Source organism: Solanum dulcamara, chromosome 11, assembly GCF_947179165.1.
Source record: "Solanum dulcamara chromosome 11, daSolDulc1.2, whole genome shotgun sequence".
Lineage (NCBI taxonomy): Eukaryota > Viridiplantae > Streptophyta > Magnoliopsida > Solanales > Solanaceae > Solanum > Solanum dulcamara.
The window spans coordinates 60,365,326-60,383,141 of record NC_077247.1 but is presented as its reverse complement, the minus strand read 5'-3'; the positions used below and the strand labels follow the sequence as shown (position 1 = coordinate 60,383,141).

The 17,816-nt window shown below is 33.1% G+C and overlaps 1 protein-coding gene across 1 annotated transcript; it reads right to left on the bottom strand.

The window, feature by feature from the left end:
* Nucleotides 1-6,523: 6,523 nt before the first annotated feature.
* On the bottom strand, nucleotides 6,524-14,370 carry LOC129872322 (ABC transporter B family member 19). The gene is made up of 10 exons (XM_055947273.1): nucleotides 13,828-14,370; nucleotides 13,690-13,744; nucleotides 13,130-13,305; nucleotides 12,442-12,642; nucleotides 11,462-11,721; nucleotides 11,046-11,362; nucleotides 10,737-10,960; nucleotides 9,807-10,626; nucleotides 9,450-9,691; nucleotides 6,524-8,008 (listed from the first exon to the last, which is right to left on the bottom strand). Exons 1-10 carry the CDS (start codon nucleotides 14,071-14,073, stop codon nucleotides 6,800-6,802), a joined length of 3,750 nt encoding a protein of 1,249 aa, XP_055803248.1. The 5' UTR covers nucleotides 14,074-14,370; the 3' UTR covers nucleotides 6,524-6,799.
* Between the last annotated feature and the right edge of the window lie 3,446 nt (nucleotides 14,371-17,816).

The following is a 17,816-nucleotide window of genomic DNA, read 5'->3' as shown; positions in this document are numbered from 1 at the left end:
GGAAAAAGACACATTAGTATCGAGCATTTATATTATCAAATTACCTGCATTAGGTTATCATGATTAACTTGAGGTCCAGCTTTTTGTGTAGCTTTTGATGACTCGAACTCACAATCTTAAGATTCAAAGTGAGGTTCTTACCATCCGAACAACTCTCTTTTGTCCTGGTTATTCTCATCTCAATCTCTCTTTTGAAAGAAATATGCTCACATTGATATATTAAAAGTGTGTTTGGTTGGTTTAAATTTTTAGAATATATTTTTTTTAGGAAAATATGTTTATCTGTTATAAGAAAAATGACTTTTATAGTAATTTTGAAAAACAAGCTCCGTTAGTCGCATTTAACATTTGTCATGTCTCCTTCCCACCCTCTAATTACAATTTACACCCCCAACCCCACCATCCCCATATCACTATCAGGTAGGGCGCCCAAACCCCAACCCACCTCATATTGATTTCTTACTTATTTTTTTGATTTTTAGTACGGAAGTAAATATATTATTCTAAAAGTATTTACATAACATTTAAATAAACACTATAAAAGATGGAGGTGGAATAAAAGAATAAAGAGGACACAATTAATGTGCAATATCACTAATAAAACTTGTTTTTCATACTTTCACTTCAAACGTTATTTTTCTCATATTCAAGGACAATATTTCCCAAAAGAAAATGTTTTTCGCAAAATTTAACCAATAGAACATGACAAAGTTAAAAAGTCATTTTTTGAAAAATGTTTTTGCTGAAGAGAGAAGTCCCCCATCGGTGAAAAATTGTCCATGGCGGCTCTTTATAAGATTTGCACAATTCATACTCCCTTTGAATTAGTTTTGAGTGTGAGTTACGTCCAAATCCTATTTAATCGTTTTCCTTCTTACCGAAAACACCCTAAGAGTCCGATTGGATGGGTTTAAAAAAAGTAACTTTTATGTATAAAGTGCTTTTAGAACTTTGAAATGCGGAAAGTTATTTTTATAAATAAGCAGTTGAGTGTTTGGATAAAAGTGTTTATGATGTGAATTTTAGGGTTAAAAAAATAAAAAAAGGTAGTTTGAGAATTTAATTAAAATATAAAGGATATAAAAGTAATTTTCATAGTCAAAGAAAATGACTTTAAGCTCTTTGGAAAAAAAGTTAGAAATCCTAACTTTTCATTTTTGACCGACTTTAAGAACTTTATGGCTTAAAGTCAGCATTAGACAAACACGTCCAAAAGCTAAAAAAAAACCAACTTAAAGTCAATCCAAACGGGCTCTAAGTATCTCCTCCAAGCGCCCAAAGAAATCAAAAAGAAAACCCTGCGAACAATGCTCATAGAATCATAAGCAGTCTTGATGGCTACAGTCTAATACTTCTTCTTTTTTTTAATATACTGAATGAATTTGCCGAATAATTTAGCAAAAGAAAAACAGTAGTCTCTTGTAAATAATAAAACACCGCTTTTATCTGTTAGGTATTTTGTAGATTCCACATGACTTGTTACTCATTTTGGTTCTATTTCTACTTCAAAACCATCTTCCCTTGTCCCCCTCTCCAAATTCCATGAATTTTACCAAGTTTTAAGTCCAGAACTAAAATAAATACAAATATAATAACATGATTGGTTTTTAACTGCTCGATAATAAATATGAAGATAACATAAATACACCGAAAACAAAACCAATTCTTTGATTAATGACATTGCCTGAGCTTGTCTTATCACCGATTTGATACTAAATTTTTAAAAAGTAAACCAAACTTTTGAATTATATATATTATGGTTTGAAACTATAGATAGGTAGATGTATCAAAATGTCCTTTAATTTTGTAGTTTCAAACATATCACGTGGAAAGTAAGAATTAAAGAATTGCTAAAAACAAAAACAAAAAAATTAAATATGTCATTTGAATATTAGAATTGATTTAAACAAACAAATTAAAATGGAGAAAATAGTAATAAATGACATTGGTTGAGCGTATCTTATTACAGATTCCTGTTAAATTAATTTCTGATTTTTCGAATTGTTTGTTTCAAATTGCTAGACATGCTACATAAACTCTTTGCAAGCCCGATTACCGGATAAAGCCCAATAACAACCATAATTGGGCTGACCAAATTCCTGATGTAAAGTGAAATGGGACATTATTGGGTTATAAATGCAAGGACCCATAAGCATGAAGTCTCAACCTAATCCCAAGTCCAGCCCAAACATTTTCTTCTGAAACGGTCTATTGAGGAATATATTCGGTCATTTGCACAAATTCCCTATTTCGGGCGATCTTTAATATTTGCACCCTAAATTCATGGCCTTTTTAGTTTTTTTCTCATATTGCTTATTTAATAAAAATTTATGGGCTAAAATACTCTTGATTATGACCTAATTTCGCAAGGTAAAACTTTTTATTGAATGTTTACCAATGAGCACAAGTTCTATGATATCTTATCCGCAGGGCAAGACTTTTAGAAAACTTTGTTCACTGGCATAAATTGTGCACTGAACCTATGCCTTGAGACGGCATAACTTGTGCCATTGAACGTATGCATTGAGACATAATTTATGTCTCTGTATGCCCTATAACATAATTTATTTCATTGACTTGTGTCTTATAATTTATTTATTTTGTTGTCAAGAGCATTTTCAGCCATTTTATTAAAGTGTTGAATGACAAAATTAAAGATCAAAATTTTGAAGGGTAAAATTTAAAGACCAACCAAAATAGAAATTTCCTGCAAAATCTTGTAAAAATATTGCCATTACCGTTCCCAAAACCCTCTTAAATTTCATCTAATACTAAATAAGCTCATCCATATTTAAAAGGAATAAGGAGAATTCAAATTAAAAAAATCTAGTACATGAAGAAAACTAAAGGTTAGCTACCATGTAGCCATGTAGGGAGAAAGGTACGAGTATAATAAATCCTAGAGCAGTGGAGCGCATTATTCATTTCATTAGATATCATTTAAAATTCTCCTTTTCTTAATATCCTAAAAGTGGCATTGACACATGGTCTTGGATATCGAATTCTTTTATTAATTATAAATTATTCAAAAATAAATATATAAATAAATGAACTGATGTAACAAAAGTGCCTTCAAAATTGATTTGATACTTTCTTCCATTCAAATAAAATCGATTTTTTACCAAAAATTATTTAGTACATGTTTAAAGAACTGTAATGAACCTATCCTCAAGATGAATCAAAATTGTTCAATGCACTTAGTAAATCGCATCTGACAAATACAGTCAACTTCTTTGGGTGAAATTTCTAAGTTGAATGGTATTTATTTTCTACTAATATGTTGTCCCATCATTTTGGATAATATTTTTTCTTTCTTCCTTTCATATATATTAGTTTTTAATTTACTCCTTCTAAAGAAAAAAAAAGTAAATGATGAATTAATCAAGCTAATCTATTACTCTCTATGTTAGGTAGGTGCGTTAAGTTTGTAATAAGTAGAAGAGAAGAGAACAAAAGAATACGGATGTGGAAGAAGCAATTGGGTTTTTGGGCCCTTTTTTTTTTTTTCTGATTCTGAAGAAAGTGATGCAACCTATCTTATAGACCAACAGTCAAATATTGCAGGCTATTTAACTCTTATCTCCAATCTCCACATCCTACCAAGACCCATAACACTGTAGACTCTTTTCACAATTTGTACCCCACTCTGCACCTAGCCTCAGCCTCACTTTACTATTTATGAATTTGCTGCCTTATACTCCAAAATACTAGTATCCACTAATTCACCACTCTTTTTTTTTGTTGTTGTTGTTATTTTCGAAATAATTAGGTGTCATGCAAATAAGATATATATCAAAAAAATATATAAATATTTAATTTGTGTTCGGTCCATCGATCTAACATTCACAAAATGAGATGAATAATTCACTATAAAAAAAAAGTATAAAATATAGAGTGAATTAATTTCACATAATTCACTTGTGCTTCACAAAACTCTCAAATCACCTAAGATTACATTGTGAATGCTATGAAATAAAAAAAAATGAACTTTTATTTATAGAATCATAAAAAAAAAAATTACTAGAAAAAGTACTAGTCAATTATGGAGATTTTGTATTTTCTTTTTTTTTAAAAAAAATCCCATTATAATAAGTAAATTAGGACGAACACTCAACGTTCTTTTCGTCAGTTAGAGCAAGCTGTCAAATTTTATAACCGTTACTACCTGGTAAAACTTGGTGTCTACACGTTTTTTAATTATAGAGTTTGTCCAAATTAACGATTTTCCAGCCGAGCCCAAGTCAGCTTCTGGCCTCATGGTCACAGGACTAGATAGATCGGGCTGGTCCGTCAACTAATTGAGTAAAAAGAAAAATGAATATTACATAAGTATGTCTTTAATTTTGATTTTAAATGATATCTATGTCTTTTAATTTTAAATGTATACAAGTAAACAGTTAAATTTGTATAAAATTAAATAAGTAGACACACATGTCTTATAAGGTTAAACACAAAACTGTCATGTAAGACGAATGTGTTTATTTATTTAATGTTATACAAATTTAAATACGTATTTATGCACATCCAAAATTACGCACGTTGATGTGTTATGTCAAAAATAAAATAAAATAAAGGGACTCTTAACTAAAGGAAGTAAGAAACACAAAAACTAAACTAAAGGAAATAAGGAACACACAAAGAACACTTTACTTAATAAAAACTCACTTTCTATTTGTAATTGGTGATTGTGAAGTTTCCATAAATATGAATTGGTCAGAAGGTTAGCAGGTCTTAGTGTGTTCTCACGTTATCAGTTTATACTAATATTCATAGTAGCAATATTCATAGTATTGCTACTATAGTTTATAATCGTTCAATTTATCATAGTATTGCTACTATAGTTTATAATCTTTCATTTTATCATAGTATTGCTACTATAGTTTACAATCATTCAATTTTATAACTATCCGTTATTTTTTATACTTTGATTATCATATTATTTTATTATAGTTATTAATATGTTAGTTGTTTCTTGTTCTTTCCTTACTTCTTTTATCTAGATTATTTTTGATTGAGCCGAGAGAGGATCTATCATAAATAATTTCTACCTTCCTCGTATAAAATTTTGTGATAGTACACTGAATATGTTGTTCTCCCACCTAGGCAGTAGGTATACTCTAATTTGATCATTCCATCTTCTGCTATAAAAAATGTAATTTTGAAGATTACAAGTTAAAGTTTGTAAATCATGGAGGTCGATAGACATTATTAGGTGAGGAATCATGCGGAAAATGATGTTATAAAAAACGAGTCCGTCTTCCCCAAGAAGCTCATGAAATGTTCAAATTGCTTCACTTGATGTATTTAATAATCCATGGAACATGTTGGGTGGGTCCAAATAATTTAAACCGTTACTCTCATTACTGTTCTGCTTTTACTGCCATTCATCAACCCCATAAGTCTTATGCTTTCTTCAACATTTTGCAGAGTAATCACAAATTGAAGCCACAGAGAGGAATTCACTGATTGGAAGGCGTTTTAAAGTTAATCGCATATGGGTTGTCCTTGCAAAGATATGCAATTATCACTTTCATGCCGACCGTATCCCACTGACTTCTTTTTCAACTTTAGCCACTCAGTAGGCAGAGTCCTTATTGCAGACACAGTTGATCTAAACATGGTAGGGTCAAAAAACAACCTTCTTCTATACAATATATTTCATATACTCGTGCTTATTCAACAATAATTCAATACATCTACACCAAATAAATATGTCTCAACTTCGTACCTAAAAAGAATGTTAGTTATGCATCTCAAAAGGGAAGAAATGTTTCAATTTGTTTATGTTACTTTCTTAAGATGTCTATTTTCCTTTTTTTTTTAACATTAAATAACATTTAGCTACACTTTACCTATTTTTAGTTTCACATCTTAAGATTAAAAAAAACAAAATCTTTACTTTCTTAAATTATGGCAAAAGAGTATTAACTACTTTCTTTCCCCTTCAATTGGTTAGTAAAGAGAAGGGGTTAGGCTCACAAACTAGAAATGGTCTGAAAGGCAAAAGTGATTTATTTGTCCTCCTTACACATTTTCGTGATTTTACCCCAAAACATCAAAGTATTCGTTACAACTGTAACTATATTAGTTCAGACCTTTGCTCCTTTATAAAACACACAGAAATCTTTTCTTTCCCTTCTATTTCTCTGCCAGGTTTTACTTATCAAATTATGTTGTTTGTATTCCCAATTTACATGTAACATAAATCAACATCGGTGAAATATCCTAAAGAACAATGTTCCAAACAGGGCTTGAGCTTCAAGATTTAAAATGTGAATTATGATTATCCAATGTATATCTAGAGGCCCCAATTGCTTTTCTTGATCTTATAAGAAAAGGTGCAAATAACACCAGAGCAAACACATGCTGGAGAAAAAGTGGAAAGCAATAAAATTTTAGGTTAGCTGGAAAAGGTGTGGTTCTTTTGCTTTTTCAGAGTTTGAAAAACTTATAAAAGATGAAAGAAAGAGAAACCAAGCTGTAATGAAATATTCGAAGCAGATAGAGAAAAGTTGAATGCTCCTTGAATAATAGGAGTAATATTTTAACATATACTTCTTATCCATAGGGAATAGAGTTGTAAACTTTCCCGATGATATAACATTTGATCGTGACATTCCCGTATCTACAACTATCAGCATCATCATCATAATCAATAAAGCAAATGAAAGCAACAGTTACTAGGGGACCCAAACATTGTTACTCTCCACCCCACCCCAAGAGGCCAAAACACTAGGCCATATTGCTTGCTTCCATAAAAAGGAAGAAAAAAGAAGGAAGTGATTCTTGTAATTTTTCATCATATGCGGTGGTGTTGTAGTTGCAATAGTCTAGAATATGCACCTTCCGGCCTGCTGATTAACTCAGAATGACTTCCTTGTTCAACAATTCGACCGTCTTGCACAACTCCAATAGTATCCACATTACGAATTGTTGATAATCGGTGAGCCACCAGAACGGTGGTTCGACCTCTCATCAACCTTTCAAGTGCTTCTTGTAACACACATTCGGACTCAGCATCGAGTGCACTTGTAGCCTCATCTAGTAGGAGAATCGATGGATCTTTAAGAACAGCCCTTGCAATTGCAATCCTTTGTTTTTGTCCTCCGGAGAGTTGAACACCTCTCTCACCAACTGGGGTCTTGTAACCTTCAGGCAAACCACTTACGAAAGTGTGTACATTTGCTGCGCGAGCTGCTTCAATGACTTCGGCTTCTGTTGCACCCTCTTTACCATAGGCAATATTTTCAAAAATACTAGCTGCAAACAGAGCTGGCTCTTGTTGCACTAAACCAATTTTAAGCCTTAGAGACTTCAAGTTTAATCTCCTTATGTCTTTCCCATCAATCATAACTTTTCCACCTGTTGGATCATAGAACCTTTCTATTAAGGCTATAACAGAACTCTTTCCAGAGCCACTTGCCCCCACAAGAGCTTGGCTTTGGCCAGCGCGAATCCTTAGATTGAAGTCCTTGAACACAGAGACATCCGGTCGTGAAGGGTATGCAAAATCAACATGACGGAATTCAATATCCCCTCTAATTGATTCGACCGGATCGCCTTCAAGGTCATCAGGATCTACCCTGGTAGAGCGATCAAGAATGGAAAATACAGAACCAACAGCTTCACCGCCCCTAATAATCTCGGGTGCTAAGCTGACAGTTTCAGCAACTGAATTAGCCGTGATCACAAGGACTACAAAGACCTTAATCACCTTAGAGAAAGTCGAGACCCCATTGTTAACAAGGTGTGCACCATACCATAGAATCAGAGCTTCAGAACCATAAAGTGCAAGCTGTGATACACCAAATAAAAGTCCTGACATTTGGCTTCGTCGAAGACTCTGCATTTGAGGAACTCGAAGCTCTTGGGAGAACAAAGAGATAATCTTCTCTTGGGCATTGAAGGCTGCTACAGTTCTAATATTGCTTACTCCTTCTCCAGCAATCATGCTAGTCTTCGCATGCGCCTTGGCTGTGTCTCCAGCAAATCCTTTCAGTGAGAGTTGCTGAATCATGCATGCAAATTAATTTTATGAGTTCTAGATTTTAGGACACAATCTCAAGTGCTAGTAACTGGGTTCTAAATTTAATCATTATATATATTTTTAGTAATTTGTAAATATAAATACAAAATTTAGACCAAAGTTATTGAATTATGTCGAATCAACATATTATATGCTACCTCCAGCCCCTGGAGGTAAATCACAATTTTCTCAAATTAGGAAATAGTTAAAAACCAAAAAGGAATGAACACCATGCATGAGGACAAAAATAATTGTTGATTTCTTCTACATGTTGCTCACTATTTAAGTTATTGAGCTGGTGATATTCAAACACTTGGCTAGGCACATGACTGGCATTTCTGACAATTCTCCCATCAATAATAACTCACTCACATAGAGCAGTAAAAAGATTAAAAAAAATTGAACAGAAAAAAGTTAAGTCCAGTTTGTCATATACACAAGATGATCACGGGTAAAGAATCTCTGCTACTTCTGAGACTCTGGCATGAATATCTAGGAGCCAAGAAAGAGACTAACAAAAGTCAAAAAAAGCAATCTAACCCTCTGCACCTCCTATTCAATCCTACTCCCTCTTGTCCTTTTCAATATCTTTGTATTTTTACCTTAAGACAGTAAAAATCAAAACATGCCAGCGTAATTTCCACAAGTAGAGTCTGGAAATATAAGATGTACGCAGATCCTATCCCTACTTTTACGAGATAAAGAGGTTGTTTCTAGTATACGATTAGCTCATAGAAGTGTAATCAAAGCACAATGGTTAAAGTTATCCAAAACTTATATTGGAGGAAGACGGTAAGTATATAATGGAATAGATTACAAAAGAAGAAAAAAGACTAATAATACCAAAAGTTTGTGAAAGTTAAAATCAAAAAATTGTCAAAGACATACTGAAAAAAAAGAAAGTAAAACAAATAAACTAAAATACAGGGAGTAATAAGAAAGGGAAAGTGCTGCTTAGTAACATTGGAATTGATGGGTGATGGGAAGTAATAGAATCTTTACAGCTTTTACTGCCAGGGCTAGTAAATAGGTGTGTTTGAATATTAAGTATTTTTTTAAAAAAAGTTGGTCAGATATGTGTCTCGAAGAACTAAAGCAGCTGAATTGGAGGAAACACATGCAAGGCACCAGTATGGTACCACTTTCTACTTAACTCTTGTCCTATGCTTTTACAAAGTACAATAGAGGGAGATTCCAATAAACCACTTCAAATTTTTTATTAATAGAGTATTTCAAACAATTTATCATCAATTAAGTTTCAGAAGCTCAAAGCCCAATGTTAAGTTATTTTATATTCCTTCTTCCCGTTTTCGTATTTTTTATATATATTTAAAATGCTAAATAAAGAATGAAACCTGGCATGCTAGTTTTGATGGAGTACTACTTCTAATTTAGTGGAATGCATGGGTTCTGCAATTTTTACCTGAGCGAAATTGGCCAAGACGAGAAGCGGAAATGTGGCGAGGATGAGCAGTGAGACTCGCCATTCGACTATAAATGCGACTATGAATGAAGTGAGAAGAGATGTCATATTCTGCAGTATAACGGAGATCCTCTCCGCTATGGCAGATTTAACATCTGCAGCGTCTGTAGCTAAGCGAGCTGCTAGTAGACTTGAATTGTTTTCCTCCTCATCGAACCATCCAACTTCATTCCTTAAAATTGCTGAACAAGTCGAAACAAACAATTAGCTCAACATCTAGTTAAGTTTAACAAATTGAAGAAAAATTAATTGTAAGATCTTATTAATACTAAATATTTTGGCACGGGAAAATACTACCTGCTAACATCATCCTCCGAACCCTGGTAGTGAGGTTTTCTCCCATAATACTGAAGAAGTAATGCTGTATTAAATATGCTACAACAGCATAAAGACCCGCTCCAATGTAGATGAAGACATATTCCTTCGTCTTTCTTTCCATGGTTGCGGGATTTGTATAGTAGAATACCTCAATCATGTTGCTCATCACGATAGCAAAAGTTGGACCAATGAAACCGGAGAGGACAGACCCAACGGCTCCCATGATTGAATAAGGCCACTCAGGCGCATTCAGTTTGAGAAGCCGGCAGAAATAATTCTGTGGTGCAGGATTTTTTCTATCTGTTTCAGCATTAGAAATCATTTCTATACGCCCATCTGCACCGGTGCTGTATGAATAGCTCAAATTCCTTAAACTTCCAGAGCGGAGACTTAGAGACTTTGTTGATAGTGAATGACTTAACCGAGTTGAACGTGTACGACGAGTAGATGGATTTGAGAAGTCTCTGTTCCCAACCATTTCCTGGAATCTGATTAAAGAAGCATAAGCCCCGGCTTTGGCAATTAGTTCTTCATGTGTTCCAGTCTCAACTACCTGCCCTTGCTGTATAACTGCGATTGAATCGACATTTCTAATAGTGGAGAGACGGTGAGCTACAACTACAGTGGTACGGCCAACCATGAGACGGTCCAGAGCTTCCTGGACAATGCTCTCGGAACCAGCATCAAGAGCACTGGTGGCCTCATCAAGCAGGAGGATCTTTGGGTTCTTTAACATAGCTCTTGCAATAGCAATTCTCTGTTTCTGTCCACCAGAGAGTTGGACACCACGCTCGCCCACCTGGATATAGCATCAATAATAACTTCTTAGGAAGTGCATACCATCTTAGTCGACCCAATCGAGTTCAATGCTCTAGGAAATTCAATGATAAGGCTTAAACAAACTATAACCTGGGTGCTGTATCCGTTAGGAAGCAAGGTAATAAAGCTATGTGCATTGGAAGCACAGGTAGCCGCCTCAACTTCAGCCATAGTTGCATCAGGCTTTCCGTACAATATGTTCTCAAGTATGGTAGTAGCAAATAATGCAGGCTCTTGATTCACAAGGCCAATCTGATCACGCAACCATCTAAGTTGTAGCGTCTTTATGTCCACATTGTCCAGCAAAACTTGACCTGCATGATCAACCATATTTTTAAGTGGGATAATTGTAACCAACCTTTAAAAATTCAAATATTAGTGGCAGAAGTCTTAAAGTACCCTCATTAGGATCATAAAATCTTTCTATCAATGAGACGACTGTGCTTTTTCCTGAGCCACTGCCACCAACCACGGCAACTGTCTTTCCAGCAGGGAAGAAAATGCAGAAATCTCTAAAGATGATCACATCAGGCCTTGAAGGATAGCTGAAGGTCACCTTTTTGAATTCAATGTTCCCGCTGACCTCAGACAGGCATTTCCCGTCTAGAGTATCTTGAACAATGGTAGGTTTCTGCTTGATGATCTCCATTAACTTGTACCCAGCTGCTTTTCCTTTGCTGAAGGCCCCAAGATTGGAAAATGACTGACCCAAACTCCTGCAAAAGCCAAGGTTTCAACAACCAATAACAGGTTACGTTCACCGACTTAACAAGAAAAAGGAAGTGATAATTAAACAAAGTACTTCAAGGTCTTACATGCCACCAACGATGGCTGAGAAAATAGCAGTAAATGCTTTTCCACCATCACTCTGTCCATTCCTGATGAAAACCCCAGCATACCAAAATACAAGGGCCCATGACATGCATGCTATTCCGTAAGTACATCCCAAACCCAAGCCTTTAGCCATGCCAGCCTTGTATCCGAGCTTCAATGTGTTCTGAATTGCATCAGAATATGAATTAAGGGCTTTGGTCTCGCCCACATATGAGTAAACTGTTCTGACTTGTGCAATTGCCTGCATTGACAGTGTAAACACCATAAACCAGAAGAACTGGAAATCCGAAGAATACAGCCATTGCATTTCGTGCAAGTTATAGAACAAATAAATAAAGTAAGGCCCAATAGAAAAGCTCACCTCTGAAAACTTCATATGCCTGTTTTGTGTGACATGTGACAAGACATTGTAAATCTTTTATGTTATTCCTAAATTACTTCTAAATCATTTATAAAATTTTGATTAAGCAGTCTAAATCAATTGTTATGTTCTTTTATGTAAGGAATTCAGGAAAAAACACATATGAATATCAAAGTATCACATTAAAACCCCAAAAATTGGACGTGTAATTTTACAAAAACATTTTGATTAGTCAAAGTATAAAGATAACTTTCATAATTAGATCATATCAGAAAGATAACTTTCATAAAGTGACTTTAGAAGGATTTAGCTTTGATAACTGGAACAGCATGCTAAAAGGGATAATTAGAGGCTAAAGGTACTCAAAAACCGATAAAGGAAGGCTGAAACTTTATCATGGCTGCACATGTAGAAGGATCATTTCATCTGGACTAATTTATATAGTTTCAAAGTGCTTCATAGTAACAAAAAGAAGCTAGCGGAAAATAGCCCATTTGTTTGTTGAACAAAATTTCACCAAGATCGAAATGGAAGTAGTATAATATCCACTGAACTACTACTATACGATTGAGACTCAGGGTGATCGACATCGTGAATTACCTGCTCAGCAATAATACCAGCATTGGCATAGGATTCTCTGCTTTTTGAGGTGAGACCGGTGAGAGTATAAGCATAAAGACCTCCAGCAAAAGCAATTCCAGGAATAACCGCCACACTGAGGAGAGCTAACCTCCACGCTGACACGAAACCAACCACCAACCCCGCCAAGAAGGTTGAAAGGTAATGAATGAAATTACCCACCTAAAGTTTTCACGTCAAAAGTTGTTTCATCAACTATTAGTGTAAGTAAACATCATTAAAGTAGAGGGGAAAAAAGGATACAGTTAAACTAATTTGGCGTTATCACCAAAAAATAAGGAAAAAATTGAAAACAAGACAAGCATTCCAACCAAAACAAGCCAAGAAATGGCGTGTGCTAGCAAGCAAACTTTTGCTAACATGTGCCATTCTGGGACGAGGGGCGGAACTAGAATACCAGCAAGCTTCATAGACAAATTACACTATATATATGAGATTAAAATTATCTTTGTATCTATAGAGTAGATGTTCCGCCACTGTGTGGGACCCATGAACAAACATCATAATTCAAAAGTATATCGTTACATATTTCCTTGTTTATCCTTACAGTTATGAATGCGACTAGATTTCACTGTGAAAATTTACTCAAATGGATGAGTACAGTATTGGCATTAAATGAAAAGAAATAATTAATGAAGAGAGGACGGACCTTCTCACTGATGGCATCTTGGACCAGTAGAGTATCCGTTGAAACACTGAAAACGATATCCCCTGTTCTTGCATCTGTATCAAAGAACCCAACGTCCTGTTTCAATACTGCCTCTAAATATTTCTTCCTTAGTGCACTCACTTGCCTTTCACCAGTGTACATCCAACAACCAATCTCTGTATGATTAAAATATTCTTTGCTTAAAATACAATACATATAAAATTAACTTATGTATGTTACAGATCCATGATAGAGACGTGTGATTGGGATTATATTGTAAAATAGTAGGAAAATACATGAGGAAATTGATAATTAAAATTAAAAAGAGCTAAAAGACAGGGAGTCGGTCCACGGACCACGTGCAACCATGAGACCTAATCTTGATCCAGTGTGAACTGGCTAACTAGCATAAATACAAACAATTTTTTTTAATATCTCGATATAAACTAGTAAGTACTATTTGCATCCAAATAAAATGTCTCTCCTCGAGGCAAAGGTTGTTTCACAATACCCATAATAAAAGCTTTTATAAAGAAAAGTAAGTAGATCACTGAGCTCACCTGCATAGGATGATGCACAAACTATCAACCCAAGGTACACGAAATACAGAGCATACTGCAAATTTGTAGCCAAGAATTGAAAAAATCAGATCCGTGTAAAAGAAATTTATAAATATATTCAAAAATAAATAAAATAACCTTTGATACTTCATGGGTCATTTTGTGCAAATCCATTTGATTTTTTCCGAAACCATTAACCATTTCACCAAAAAGTAGAAAGAAAACAGGCATAGAAGAGCCATGTAAAATAGCTCCAATACTTCCACAAATCATAAGAAGATAATCATACTTATCAGCAAAAGAGAAAAGCTGATAAAAGGGAAGACTTTGTTCTTTTTTCTTCTCTGCCTCTGGCATTGATTTCCCTTCAGTAGTCTCCGCCATTGAACTTCAAGAACCCTCCAAAATAAAGAAACAAAAAAAAATGTTGACAACCCACTACAGGAATATTAATTGGGGAGAATAAAGTTCATTTCTTGAAAGAAAATAAAAACACCATTGAATGATGGGGCAAAGAGATCTGTTCAAGAAAACAGAGTATTTTCTTGATTGAGCCAAGAGAAAATGGAGAAGAGAAGAGGAGAAAAAAGGTGGGTACTTAAGAAGACCAGTAGTCAAAGGAATGGGAGAAAAATAAACGTAAAAGTGTGTGCAAGTGAGAGTGAGACATCGTTCACTTCACTAAACTATACTTATATATAGCACCAGAGATTCAGAGAGAGACTTTTATTGGGGGGGTATGGGGGAGGTCTTGTTGGTAAATTTATTTTATGTTGTTACTCAGTCTCCACCGTTTCTTTTTAATTATCATGTTATATTTTTTAAAAGTTAATTTAATTAATTTTTAAAATTAAATTAGATTATTCTATTAATTCTTTTCTAGTCAAAACATATAAATTTTGGTTAATATTTTAAAATGTATTTTTTATATTAATATTAAACAATTATAATTTTTTAATAAATATTAAATTAATATAATATAATTTATTTTTAAAAATTAATTAAATTAATTATAATATAACAATTAAGAAGGAACGGGGGAAGTATAAAATTTGACGAATACGACACGTTCTTTTTTTTTTTACCTTTTTTCATTTATTTAAACTTGTTTTTCATATTTTTTAACTGAGTTCAACGGAATCTAGTGATCTTCTTCACTCTGCTCTGCAAACTTCGACTTACAAGTTCCAATCTCTTATATAAAAAATATAAAAAGAGGAAAGTATTTAGTTGTTGAAAAAAGTACTACGTCTCTTTGGATAAGTCACGATTATGACGTGTTAATTAAAAGTCACGAAATTGTGTTTTCTAATAAAAAAATCATAGAATTCTCAATCAACTAATGTAAAAGTCAAAATTACTGAAAGTTCAACATTCTAATGAGGATTATTTTTTATTTTTATTTTAATCTTATAAATACAAATTCAACTAAAGAGAAAAAACTATTTGAAACGACTTGACACAATTTTTGAAAAGTGTAGTAAATTTATATATTGAAAAATATTACATTTTGTTGGACGGTAAAAAAAATTAATTTGATGGAGAAATAATTACTATTAATTACCCTATAAATTATTGTTTTCTTGATTTTATGGGTAATAATTACTATTAATTACCATACTCTCTCCATTTTTACTCGCCATATTTAGTTTGACACACATCTTAAAAAATACTTCCTCAATTTTATATTAATTGAATTTTTGAGGGTTTTTTCACAGTTTAAAATTATTAAATTGTTCAAAGTTCAAGATGAATGGTTGAATATATTTTTTTATATTTGTCCTTTTATTTATTGAAGTTTTATACTTTCTAAAAGATAAATTACACTACTTACAAAGTTATATTTATGATTTCACAAAGGGAAATAATGGAAATTATGATTCAAATTATGTCTTTGAATGTTTTTTTTAATATGCGTGTATTGGAGTAACTGGTAAAGTTGTTGCCATGTGATCAAGAGGTCACGGGTTCAAGCATTGGAAATAGTCAATGGCGGAAATGCAAGGTAAGTCTGCATACAATATAGACCCTTGTGGTCGGCCCTTCCCCGGACCTTGCGCATAGCGGAAGCTTAAGTGCACCGGGCTGCCCTTTTTTTGCCTCACAAATTCAATTAATATGGAATAGAAGGAGTAATTGATAAAATGATAAATTATTATATCACTCTTTGAATATAATAATTCTAATATTAAAATATATTGAAAGATGAATAGTACCCAATAATCAAAATAATAGTAAAATAGGTATAAAATAAAACTTATCTTTTGATTTTGTAAACTGAATTTGGACATTAATTTTGAGAAGAGTAGATAAATAAAAATACACGAAGAAAGACCTCTTGATTGGAATTTACTTACCCCAATGTTCCACTCAAATAGTAAACGGTTGTGATAAATTTACTTTCTAATTATAAAGATAACACAATATGAATGAATATAAAAGTTTCTTTTATATTAAGTGGTAGAAATGTATTCTATCACAATAAGTATTATATGGGGTTCGAATCTCAAAAAGTATATTTTAAGGTGTAAATAAATGTGTTGGGGCACGTTGGTTGTAACGGTTGTTACTCATACTTGTGACTCGAAATCGAATCCCAAATATCATTTTAAAGAAATTTAAGTAATTTAATTAATTGATTATCTGAAGATTACTTCACCATGCAAGGGGTTTAATTATATTTGTCTCGAAATTATATTGTGCAAGTACGATAAAAAAAAAAACATTTGTGACTAAAATACATTAATGCCCTAATAAATAAAAACATAAGAAAGTATTTAAAAGTTAGTACGGCTGGTTTTAACTAGGGGTGTTCATGGTCCGATTTGACTCGGTTTTTGGCTAAAATTAAATCAAATCAATTAAGGCAGTTTTTTTTAATATTCAAATCAAACCATTATAATATAAATTCTATCGGTTTTGATTTTATCAATTTTGTTGGTTTTATTGGTTTTGTTATTTTTTACGGGTTGAAATAATATATTTTATAATGCAAAAAAATTGACAAACTTATTTACTACCTTCATATTGCAAATCAATAGAATTTCAAAACAACTGACATTAATCTTCAAAGATACCTGAACTCGTTCAGAGATAGTGAGAACAGAAGAAAAGTATATAAGCTAAATAAGTTACCATATAAAGTCCAAGCTAGAGCTATAAGAGAGAAGCAAATATAGTTCCAATAATAACAAACTTGAATATGTCCTAACTAGAATTATATCTGATGTTCTTGTAAAGTATATATAAGCTAAAATGATAAGCTAGAAGGTCAAAATATCAGCAACATAAATCTATAAGTTGGTGGATTGTTCAACTCCTATGGTCCACGAAGAAAATGACTTCAAAAATAAATAATTGTCAGTTTGTTTTGACTATCCAATTTCAATACCGAATCTGAGAAGAGGAACCACTAGAACAAAAAAAAGTCCTTCAAGAAGCATCATTTTTTTTACTATTGCATGAAGTAATTGAAGCATTACAGTCATGACCAATAGAAAACTTGCTACTTTACCTTTCTCCAAAATGAAACTATTTGAAAGAAAACTGAAAGCACGGATCAGCACAGCAGCGTATGCAAAAATAGCCTCGAAAGAGATTACAAAATTTCCACCACGAGGAAGATAGCAACTACTGCATAGTAGTACAACCTCCATAACAGTAAAATTAAGAAGGCTAGCCCATAGAAGGTTAATTAGATACATTACTTTTTCATTAATCAAGTTGAGAAAAATAACAAAATTTTTAAACAGTCCTCCAAATGATCAACAGTCAACACAAAAGAACCATATACCCAACTGTCACCAGAGAAATATCACTTAATTGCTTGCATAAAAGTGTGATTAAATACAAAAAATAAGTCAATAGCATAATTCAAAAGTACTTCAGGTGAAGCAGCAAAAACCTGAAAATTAACTACCAAAGAGCAAAACAGTTGCACTACGAATTTCAATTGCAACATCCAAAATAATCAGAGCTCAAGATTATGCCAACATATTCTGAAAAAAGAAAGAAGAAAGTTTAACAAAGTAGGCGTTAAATTTTTTTAAAACATAAAAGACATTCATAAAAAGTTAAATGTGTAAATTTACTTTTTTCAACTATCTCAACTGTCTGAATTTCTTCTA

Coding starts and splice junctions, on each gene's coding strand:
- LOC129872322 (XM_055947273.1), bottom strand. CDS start 14,073: ATGGCGGAGACTACTGAAGGGAAATCAATGCCAGAGGCAGAGAAGAAA. Junction 13,745..13,827: donor TGACCCATGAAGTATCAAAG/GTTATTTTATTT, acceptor ACAAATTTGCAG/TATGCTCTGTATTTCGTGTA. Junction 13,306..13,689: donor TTGTGCATCATCCTATGCAG/GTGAGCTCAGTG, acceptor TTAATCATACAG/AGATTGGTTGTTGGATGTAC.